The sequence below is a fragment of the Sander vitreus genome, chromosome 2 (assembly GCF_031162955.1).
Source record: "Sander vitreus isolate 19-12246 chromosome 2, sanVit1, whole genome shotgun sequence".
Taxonomy (NCBI): Eukaryota; Metazoa; Chordata; class Actinopteri; order Perciformes; family Percidae; genus Sander; species Sander vitreus.
The window spans coordinates 9,168,165-9,180,169 of record NC_135856.1 but is presented as its reverse complement, the minus strand read 5'-3'; the positions used below and the strand labels follow the sequence as shown (position 1 = coordinate 9,180,169).

General features: G+C 39.6%; 1 protein-coding gene across 1 annotated transcript; it reads right to left on the bottom strand.

Annotated features, from left to right (window-relative positions):
• Positions 1–7,013: 7,013 nt before the first annotated feature.
• actb1 (actin, beta 1) lies at positions 7,014–11,121 on the bottom strand. The gene is made up of 7 exons (XM_078276278.1): positions 11,012–11,121; positions 9,787–9,912; positions 9,424–9,663; positions 8,642–8,888; positions 8,360–8,551; positions 7,915–8,096; positions 7,014–7,667 (listed from the first exon to the last, which is right to left on the bottom strand). Exons 2-7 carry the CDS (start codon positions 9,907–9,909, stop codon positions 7,524–7,526), a joined length of 1,128 nt encoding a protein of 375 aa, XP_078132404.1. The 5' UTR covers positions 9,910–9,912; positions 11,012–11,121; the 3' UTR covers positions 7,014–7,523.
• Between the last annotated feature and the right edge of the window lie 884 nt (positions 11,122–12,005).

Here is a 12,005-nt window from a genome sequence, read left to right as displayed (position 1 = left end):
AATTAAAACTTTCCTTCAAAATAGTGCAGAACACCAAAAGAACACCAGGAATTTAAGACGGAAGATAAAAAGAAGTTGGTGTTTCTTTCAAAATATGACTTTAATATAAATAAATAACTTTAAAATACTTAAAAAAAAACGAGATATTGACATTTATAGGTAGGCTAATAAAAATAGTAAAGAGACAGAATACGGTTCTCTTATTGCTGCAGGATTTATGGTTTTTATCAGTGATTCCGATTTTTTTACTTGCGTAAAAATAGATATACCTTAAGAAAACTTCAAGTAAAATTATAATGTGGAAATATGTATATATGTAGAAATACAGAAGTATTAGCAGCTAAATTTATGAAAAGTTTCAAAAGTAAAAGTACTCATTAGGCAGCAGAATGACCCTGTGTCATTTCATTTCCCAGTAATAAATGAACAAACTAGCATATAGAAATAAATAAAGCTGTCCGTGAACTTTAAGAACCCAAACAGTAAATATACATCTACAAAATATTTTTATATACATTTAATTTGATTTTTGCCAAGTTTGGCCAAAAGTATGTATATCTGTTTTTCATAAAGAATCTGAAAAGTATATTAAAACCAGTAGTGAAAGTACTGTACTTAAGTATAATACAGACACCTGTACTTTACTTCTACTCCACTACATTTCAGAAGCAAATACTATCATTTGTACTTCACTACATGTATCTGACAGCGATAGTTAGTAGTTAAGTAGTAGGTTGAAGATTCAAGTTATACAAAAACAAAATATATGCTGTTTATTAAGTATGATGCATTATAGATAGTTTAAACTATAACAAACAAAAAAAATTAAAAAACCACTAGCTAAATTTATGACCAGCTACTACAACAGTGACAATATTCTCCTGCAGCAGAGTCCTGTACAGTTTTGTTCCAACTGCTCATATTCAAATTTATCAGCAGTTAGTTAAAATGTGTCCATGAATTAACAATCAGTACATATGTATTATGTATACATATATATTTATATGATAAATGTGAAGTTTTAATGAAGTTGAGTTAAAGTGACCTCGTTTTTAAATGTAATAACAATTTATGACTTCTTAGTAGTCCATTCTACAAAGTCATTGATAAGATCTGATTTATAATTACTTCTCATATTTAGTTGTCCACAGGATGGTACCAAAAGTTTCAGTGAAGTGATACACCTAAAACTCTTATCTTTATACTCACAGGTCACTTAATAGTTTCCTCGTGTTCTCACAATGGACCAAAAGTATTTAGATTTCCTTAAAAACTTCTCAATCAACTCCTGCGTGACTTTCATCCAACTTCAATATTGTTCACAATGGTTAATTGAACAGACATATTGATGTGTGGAAGACTTGACTTGCTATTGTAGTAAAAGCACAGGTTTTATTAACACTAATGATGCCTTTGTTCTGCTCAAGTGTCCTAGTGAGCCATAACGTGTGACCTTTTCCACGGCAGACATGTTGAAATGTCATAGTAGGAAAAGCACATTGTGCATGCTGACTCACTGAAATAGTTTACTGGGACACTTGATGGAACTGAGCCATCGTTAAGATGATCAATTTCAGCTGTGCTTTTCTTACTATGACAAGTCAAAAATGTCTGCTGTGAAAAAAAGGTCATTAAACGAACAACAAAGGTGAGATAACTCGCTCATAAAAGATAAGTATTTAGACTTGTTTCAATTGGTTAACGCCACTATCCTTGGTAGCTATAAATAACTGTTGACCCAATTCAACAACTGTTTTAACACGTCTTTAACGTTAACGTTCTGTACGTTAACGTGCTGTTTCTGCCTTGAGTAAAGCTAGCTAACGTGAATAAAAACTTGTGGTCTGTTTTAAGTTAATAACAAAATAACGTAGCCAAGACACACTTCTAAATTCAATCCAGATAATATGTCGTGTAGATTTTATTGATATGAACCCGGTCTCTTCCCAAAATCCTAACAAACCAGCCTGTAAACTTTCAATGAGGAACAACCATAGACTGTTAATATTTACAGTCTATGGGAATAACACATGAAGGGTTTGATGTGTGACTCGCTCACTCAAAGACCAACATTTTACACATATAGTACACATATGTGAGTTGATGATTGCCTTTTCTTTCCCGGTTTTTATGTGCTAGATATTTCTGATGTGTACATCGGTGGACACTGAAGAAATCATCATCCTCAGTGATGATGAAGATGAAATATGTAGTGAACCCTCGGTTCTCATTGTGGAGGTGGAGAACGGGAAGAAGAGTGGTGATGAAGATGAAATATGTAGTGAACCCTCGGTTCTCATTGTGGAGGACGGGAAGAAGAGTGGTGATGAAGATGAAATATGTAGTGAACCCTCGGTTTTCATTGTGGAGGACGGGAAGAAGAGTGGTGATGAAGATGAAATATGCAGTGAACCCTCGGTTCTCATTGTGGAGGTGGAGGATTTGAAGAAGGTCAGGGGGTTGTAGCAGCAAGGGTTAAGACTTGAGTAGTTTTTAAAGCATGTGGAACACAAACTTACAGTCTACTTTAAACCCTCCCACAGGTATGGAGTCTTGCGGTATTCATGAAACTACCTTCAACAGCATCATGAAGTGTGACGTGGACATCCGTAAGGACCTGTACGCCAACACTGTGCTCTCTGGAGGTACCACCATGTACCCTGGCATCGCTGACCGTATGCAGAAGGAAATTACTGCCCCGGCACCCACCACCATGAAGATTAAGGTATATCTCATTCTCATTACTCTGACTCCCATCCTCCCTGGGGCAATGATTCAAAAATGTCCAGAAAGCTCTTTACCTCTACTGCCACTCAGTGGCCAAACATGCAATATAGAAGCTCCATGCTCGTCTTCTAGCTTCTCCTACATTTAACTGTAGACTTGAAATATTTGCAGGATTTCAGTGCATTTGCCAACAGATGTTGAATTGACATATTTTAAAGCTGCAACTTGAATCTTCAACCTACTACTTAACTACTAACTGTCGCTGTCAGATACATGTAGTGAGGTACAAATGACAATATTTGCTTCAGAAATGTGGTGGAGTAGAAGTAAAGTACAGGTGTCTGTATTATACTTAAGTACAGTACTTGAGTAAATGTACTTTCACAACTGGTTTTAATATACTTTTCAGATTCTTTATGAAAAACAGTAATCCAGAGATAATCACCACCAGTGAAGTCTGCCAGGCAGTAGCACAGCTTTCTGATAAGAAAGCGAGTGGGCCAGACCACATCACAGCAGAGCACCTTAAGTTTGCTAGCCCAAAGGTGGCAGTACTGCTTGCCATTTGCTTTTCTGGATTCATGACCCATGGCCTGCTACCTGAATCTATGTTGTCTGTTATTCTTGTGCCTGTCATCAAGGACAAAGCTGGCAAGGTTGGGAGTTTGGATAATTATAGGCCAATAGCCCTAGCCCGTGTGATATCTAAAGTACTGGAAAGGATTTTGCTTGATCGTCTATGTCCTTATATTGGTGCCACTGACAATCCATTTGGCTTTAAAGCTAAGCTTGGTACTGATTTGTGTATCTATGCCTTGAAGGAGGCAACACAAGGGTACATAAGGCAGAATTCATCTATGCTAATTGGGTTTATTGATGCTTCCAAGGCCTTTGACAGAGTCAATCATCATAAGCTATTTGAAAAACTGAGCCAAAGAGGTGCCCCTGACAGCATTATAAGAATCCTGGTTTACTTGTATGCCAACCAGAGTATGCAGGTTAAATGAGGTAATACAGTCTGCCTCCTTTGGGGTAAGTAATGGGGTACCTCAGGGGGGGGGTACTCTCACCAGCGCTCTTCAACTTGTAAATGGATGAGTTATCCAACCAATTGACAAGATGCAAAACCATGGCTGTATGATTGGTAACACCTTGGTTAATCATTTCATGTATGCGGATGATCTGGCCATTTTCTCTCCCAGCAGTGCTGGTTTTCAGCAGCTACTGAATATCTGCTCTGAATATGGGGTGAAATATGATGTTTGTATAATGCCAAAAAGAGTGCTGTCTTGATATGTAGGACAAAAGTGGACAAAGACCTTTGAGTGTCTTTTGAAACAAAGAACGATGTGTAAGGATGGTTACAAAAGAAGTCCTGCTCTTTTTTTTTTTTTTTCACAAAACCTGTGATGAATATTTATTACTGGGAAATGACACAGTGAAAATATTCTCCTGCAGCAGTTAGTTCAAGTAAAAAAATGTGTCCATGTATTAACAATCCGTACATATGGCTTAAATGATAAATGTGAAGTTTTAAGGAAGTTGAGTTAATGTGACCTCGTTTTTAAATTTAATAACAATTTATGACTTCTTAGTAGTCCATTCTACAAAGTCATTGATAAGATCTGATTTATAATTACTTCTCATATTTAGTTGTCCACAGGATGGTACTATGACCACAGTTGATTTCTTCACACCAAGCTGCTTACCTATTGCAGATTCAGTCTTCCCAGCCTGGTGCAGGTCTACAATTCTGTTTCTGGTGTCCTTTGACAGCTCTTTGGTCTTGGCCATAGTGGAGTTTGGAGTGTGACTGTTTAAGGTTGTGGACAGGTGTCTTTTATACTGATAACAAGTTCAAACAGGTGCCATTAATACAGGTAACGAGTGGAGGACAGAGGAGCCTCTTAAAGAAGAAGTTACAGGTCTGTGAGAGCCAGAAATCTTGCTTGTTTGTAGGTGACCAAATACTTATTTTCCTGAGGAATTTGCAAATAAATTCATTTAAAAATCCTACAATGTGATTTTCTGGATTTTTTTTTTCTCATTTTGTCTCTCATAGTTGAAGTGTACCTATGATGAAAATTACAGGCCTCTCTCATCTTTTTAAGTGGGAGAACTTGCACAATTGGTGGCTGACTAAATACTTTTTTGCCCCACTGTACCTTTGCGTGCTCGCCGGAGAATACTGACGTCTATTCTACAGCAAGTCGCCAGATTTGTCACTAGTCACTTCTATGGAAAAAAGTCGCTAAGGGGGTTTGAAAAGTCGCCAAATCTAGCAACAAAGCCGCTAAATTGGTAACACTTGCAAAAAAACGTTGACAGGACGGATCACGTTTGCTACCGCACAATGACGGAAGTCTGTCAGTGACGGACATACTTTCTGTTGGCCCAATCCGATTTTTATTGGATGAGATTTTCATTTCTCACAGCTTAATTAAAACTTTCCTTCAACAATAGTGCAGAACACCAAAAGAACACCAGCATTTAAGACGGAAGATAAAAAGAAGTTAGTGTTTCTTTCAAAATATGACATTAATATAACTTTAAAATACTTTTAAAAAAGGAGATATTGACATTTATAGGTAGGCTAATGTAATAATAAAATAGTAAAGAGACAGAATACGGTTTTCTTTTTGCTGCAGGATTTATGGTTTTTTTTATCAGTGATTTTTATCAGTGATATCTATTTTTACGCAAGTAAAAAGACATATACCTCAAGGAAATTTCAAGTAAAAGTATTATAATGTGGAAATATGTATATATGTAGAAATACAGAAGTATTAGCAGCTAAATTTATGAAAAGCTTAAAAAGTAAAAGTACTCATTAGGCAGCAGAATGACCCCTGTCAGTGTGATATTACATTATTAGATCATTATTATTATTATTATTATTATTATTATTACATATGCATTACTGTGTAAGCAGCATTTTATGTTGTAGTAGCTGGTCATAAATTGCTAACTTTTTTTTTTTTTTTATCCGGTAGTTTAAACTTTAACAATCTATAATGCATCATACTTAATAAACAGCATGTATTTTGTTTTTGTATAACTTGAATCTTCAACCTACTACTTAACTACTAACTGTCACTGTCAGATACATGTAGTGAAGTACAAATGATAGTATTTGCTTCTGAAATGTGGTGGAGTAGAAGTAAAGTACAGGTGTCTGTATTATACTTAAGTACAGTACTTGAGTAAATGTACTTTCACTACTGGTTTTAATATACTTTTCAGATTCTTTATGAAAAACAGTAGTCCATTCTACAAAGTCATTGATAAGATCTGATTTATAATTACTTCTCATATTTAGTTGTCCACAGGATGGTACTATGACCAAAAGTTTCACAGTGAAGGGATACTCCACCTAAACTCTTATCTTTACACTCACAGGTCACTTAACCCTCGTGTTGTCTTCGGGTCAAATTTGACCCATTTAAAAAAGAAAAGGTTTCAGAAAAGTGGGTTTATTTTAACCAAATTTTCAGAAGAATAACGTGGATTGTTCTACACAACGCTCTTTACAAGTAAAATAAATGATCAGCCCACTACTTTCTTTAAATTTGGATGTTTTATAGCATTAAAAAAAACATTTTATTAAAGAATGTTCAAATGTCCAAAACGTGGGAGAAAAACCCCACAAAGACTTGACTTGCTATTGTAGTAAAAGCACAGGTTTTATTAACACTAATGATGCCTTTGTTCTGCTCAAGTGTCCTAGTGAGCCATGGACGTGTGACCTTTTCCACGGCAGACATGTTGAAATGTCATAGTAGGAAAAGCACAGGTGTATTCAAAACCATAAATGATGGCTGCATTCCACTTAGGAGAGGCCCTGGTATTGTGCATGCTAACTCACTGAAATAGTTTACTGGGACACTTGATGGAACTGAGCCATCGTTAAGATGATCAATTTCAGCTGTGCTTTTCCTACCAGGACAAGTCAAAATGTCTGCTGTAAAAAGCACTATATAGGGCGCCTGGGTAGCTCACCTGAGATAGATACACACACTATATAGAGGTTTACTCCTCGACGCAGCTGCCATGGGTTGGACTCAGACCTGCAGCCCTTTGCTGCAGGTTATTCCCCCTCATGTCTTCAGCTGTCTATAAATAAAGGCTTAAAAATGCCCCAAAAAAAAAAAAAACTATATAAATAAAATGCATTATTATTGAACACAAAGATTAAAGTATGTGATACAATACAAATCCTGGGATGATCAATATGCATTTCTTTTAGTATTTGTGAGCCAAGCTCAATAAACACCAAGTAGACAGACCAGAATTTTAGACGTGCGCTTTATTAATTTGTTGTGTACACCAGAGGCTTGAAGCCCCAAGCACAAACCTTCATACAAGGTAGAAGCTTTGTCTTTCGCATAATGACAAAAACAAACTGGACCAAGTATCGTTTAAGGCTGAAAGTACAAAAACAAAAGATTACATAATTTACATGAGCAATACTACACATCTGTTGGGCAGTGGGCCCAACCAGAGAATAAACCTTCATAGAGGCAAATAAGGTGGTGAACAAACACATCTGAAATGACCTACACAAACACGACAATGGACATGTTCCTCACACATTCACACTGCCCGGGACGCTCTGTACTTCCTGCAGAGTTTCTCCCCATCAGGGGGCATGGTGCTATAGCCATAGTGATGAGGGAAAATGGGAAGAGTGTTGTGGGCTCAGCACACACCAGTGTGTTGGTGTAGGCATGTATGCAGAGCCAGTCGTTTGGGTTTGTAGCAGTGTGTGTTTTGGGGAAGCGGACTGACAAGTCTGTTTAGAAGCACTTCCTGTGGACAATGCTGGGGCCGGATTCATCGTACTCCTGCTTGCTGATCCACATCTGCTGGAAGGTGGACAGGGAAGCCAGGATGGAGCCACCGATCCATACAGAGTACTTCCTCTCTGGGGGAGCAATAATCTGCAGAAAAACATACAATAAAAACAGAGTTAAAATATGTCAAATCAACATCTGTTGACAAATGCACTGAAATCCTGCAAATATTTCAAGTCTACAGTTAAATGTAGGAGAAGCTAGAAAATGAGCATGGAGCTTCTATATTGCATATTTGGCCACTGAGTGGCAGTAGAGGTAAAGAGCTTTCTGGACACGTTTGAATCATTGCCCCAGGGAGGATGGGAGTCAGAGTAATGAGAATGAGATATACCTTAATCTTCATGGTGGTGGGTGCCAGGGCAGTAATTTCCTTCTGCATACGGTCAGCGATGCCAGGGTACATGGTGGTACCTCCAGAGAGCACAGTGTTGGCGTACAGGTCCTTACGGATGTCCACATCACACTTCATGATGCTGTTGAAGGTAGTTTCATGAATACCGCAAGACTCCATACCTGTGGGAGGGTTTAAAGTAGACTGTAAGTTTGTGTTCCACATGCTTTAAAAACTACTCAAGTCTTAACCCTTGCTGCTACAATCCCCTATGCTTCCCAACAGTTAACTCCCTATGTGTGTTGGTTATCAAACTCCGTCCATAAATATATTTCAACTAGTGCACTGATTGGAATATATATATATATATATATATTCCAATCAGTGCACTAGTTGAAATATATATATCTATCTATCTATCTATCTATCTATCTATCTATCTTACCAAGGAAAGAAGGCTGGAAGAGGGCCTCGGGGCAACGGAACCTCTCATTTCCAATGGTGATGACCTGTCCGTCAGGCAGCTCGTAGCTCTTCTCCAGGGATGAAGATGAGGCAGCAGTGCCCATTTCTTGCTCAAAGTCCAGTGCAACATAACACAGCTTCTCCTTAATGTCACGCACAATCTCACGCTCAGCTGTAAAACAGACATTTTATAGTCAGATCCAGTTTTCCTGTCAGTTTTCCCCTAGCTTCAAATATTAGCATGTTTTTTGTGTGTGCCAACCTGTGGTGGTGAAGCTGTAACCCCTCTCAGTCAGGATCTTCATGAGGTAGTCTGTGAGGTCTCTGCCAGCCAGGTCCAACCTGAGGATGGCATGGGGCAGGGCATAGCCTTCATAGATGGGCACTGTGTGGGTCACACCATCACCAGAGTCCATGACAATACCAGTGGTACGACCAGAGGCGTACAGGGACAGCACAGCCTGGATGGCCACATACATGGCAGGGGTGTTGAAGGTCTCAAACATGATCTGGAGGACAGAGAAGACGAGAGATGAGTCAGTGAGTCAAAGTAGCTTGAAGTAAGCTAGAACGGGTTAGTACAGTCAGAAAAGCACAGCACACAGGCCTGTTTTAAGTATTAATACCATTCAGAAACCAGTCAATACAATAACCTATACCTTTAATTTGGTCATGTTGACTGTACAACACAAGTGTAGCTACCTGCTCTACTGTCATTGGTTGCATCATGCAGAAACACCAGTGAAGTTAGATGCTTGTCAGTCTAAAACAAGCCTAATTTGAAATCAGCAGTAACCATGCTGCAACAAGTCATTCCTGATGCATCACAGTGAAGCGAGATAGACACCTGAAGCATCCGCAGAGATGAAAAGATCAGCACAGGATAGAAGAACCCTGGAGATTGAAGGAGCAGGAGGAAATGGACAGATTGAGCAGAAGAAGAGATGCCTGAGCGGCAACACCTTTTCCCGTTGCGGAGCCCTTCAGGTGAGCCGAGTGGTTTTCCTGATTAAGAGGAAATGTCAGTGTGTCAGCCCTCGTTACCTGGGTCATCTTTTCCCTGTTGGCCTTGGGGTTCAGGGGAGCCTCTGTGAGCAGGACGGGGTGCTCCTCGGGGGCAACTCTCAGCTCGTTGTAGAAGGTGTGATGCCAGATCTTCTCCATGTCGTCCCAGTTGGTGACGATACCATGCTCAATGGGGTACTTCAGGGTCAGGATACCCCTTTTGCTCTGTGCCTCATCACCAACATAGCTATCTTTCTGGCCCATACCAACCATCACACCCTTTGAAAGAAAACAGGGAAACAAGTTAAAATCAAGACAAAAGTGAACAGAAATGTAGGACAGTTTTACAAGCTTTGTTATTAATAGTTTTATCAATTTATATAATGTATGAAGAAACTGTACCTGATGTCTGGGACGTCCAACAATGGAGGGGAACACAGCACGTGGAGCATCATCTCCTGCAAAGCCAGCTTTGCACATACCGGATCCGTTGTCAACAACGAGGGCGGCGATTTCGTCATCCATTTTCTGGACAGAGAAGAAGAGGGATGAAAAGGGGGAGAAATGTTTAAAACTGATGCTCTGTGACAGTTGTGCGTTACATCTGGCAAACATCAACTAGGTTAAAGCACTGTCATTCTGAAGACTGGACGCTGGATGTCGCAGTGGCGCAGGTCCCAGTCCAATTCCAGAGCTGAGAAACAAAGGCGGTTTCTCCCACTGTCTGGCCATGGCCATATAAGGCAAAAGTGAGAGCAGCTTAGGAGACGGCGGCAGCCCGGCCCGTGAAGCCGCTCAATGTGTCGTTAAACCTCAAACGACACCGGCCACTCCCTTCACCGGAGTCATAACTGAATTAACCATCCACACATCTCTAACGCCCGCTTTAATACAGCAGCTAAACAGTTGAGATGAATGAACTTCCATCTGTCGTCATGTCAGTCATCAGGTGTACCGTTGTCGTGAGTCGTGACCACCATAGTTACAAGGTGAGGCTATGTGAAAACCAACTTACTAACGTTACCTTACATTTGTTAGATGGAACGTTAACGGTTGTCAAATGACTTCGTAGCTGTAATGTCACAGCCACCTACCAACAATGTTAGTTAACACGAAGTATTTTAAATTCAATCCGTCTAATCTGCAGTCATCTGCCTGTGAAATCGGAGACACCAAACCCGGGGACTGAGCCAAAGCAGATGCTTACATGTAAACGAGAAGGTCAAGCTTTTTGAACGCAGTCTGATTTGTTAAACTGATGAAGTGATGACAGCACGAATAACACTGGTTATTTCACACCATGTGTTAAATATAAATGACAGCATGCCGACACATGTATTACGTTATTGTTACTGGTAGCATCCCTTCAAACTGAAACGGTCCTAATCAGAAACGGAATGAATGACAGACTAACGTTACGTGATCGAGTACATTTAAATTAGCAGCTCCAAAGGTTGCTTCAACTTGATGGAAGTCAAACATAAAGCCTCACATCATAACTTAACGTTAACATGCCAACTAAATTCAGTATGCTGGCTAAACATTACGTGCACATTTTGTTAAAGAAATGCATTTAAAGTGTGATAAAAATAAATTAACTTTAATCTTTTTTCAGCAGTTGTCTTACCTGTTTGAGGGAGGGTTATCGGCTTAGGAGGGCTGTGACTGAGCGCTACACTCCGGTAGGATGCCTGAACTTGACTGCAATGGAGGCCAATAAATTGCAGGGTTTTATCAGAGCTCGCGCTGCATCCCCTCTCCATAAAAGGAAAACTTTCTGCACGGCGCCCTCTGATTGGTCCAGTCGCATCCACTGGGTGTGGCGCATGCAGATACAGTCCTGCGCTCTGACAAGTCGGAGGGAACAGGCAACACAACAAATAACCTATATAGGCTACTATCATTACTCTCAATATGGGCTTGTTCAGTGTTCAATTAAACACATTTTTATATGATTCATCATCTGTATTATGATGATCGCAATAGGGGTGATACACAAGTGTGATAGGCTACACAATAAATCTCAGAACTATGGCTGCAAATCACAGTCTTCTTGAGTATGAAACAAGTTGAAATAGGCTATGAGCTTTTATGTAATTTTAATATTGCTACATTGAGCTAATGAGCACATTTTCATGCAAGTCAGTCTATCCTATTTTTGGTTTAATCCCTGACATCATCCACATTGGCAAGGGGCCCCCATTTTCTCAGTGATTACACAAACTTTTAACCACATTTGATTAACATACCCACGCTACTGTCTTATGTTCTTTATTTGTCAATTGGAGGAAAAGTGTGGGACGCAGACAAACAGGTCCATGATTAATTTAAAGTGAAGCACAAAAACAACAGAACTGAATTGCACTGTGCTAAAATGCATTTGCAAATTCAAGGCAGATACTCGTGGTTAGTTGTGCCAGGACGTGGGGTGGTTACAATCTCAGGGTCACTGACAGCACTGTTAACACCCTGATTAACACGTTGGCCCTGGCATAACAGTTTCTCTCTCACACACACACACACACACACACACACACACACACACACACACACACACACACACACACACACAGCAGAGTGACAGTGACTCTCCTATCTCTCATCACTTGTAATGTTTATGT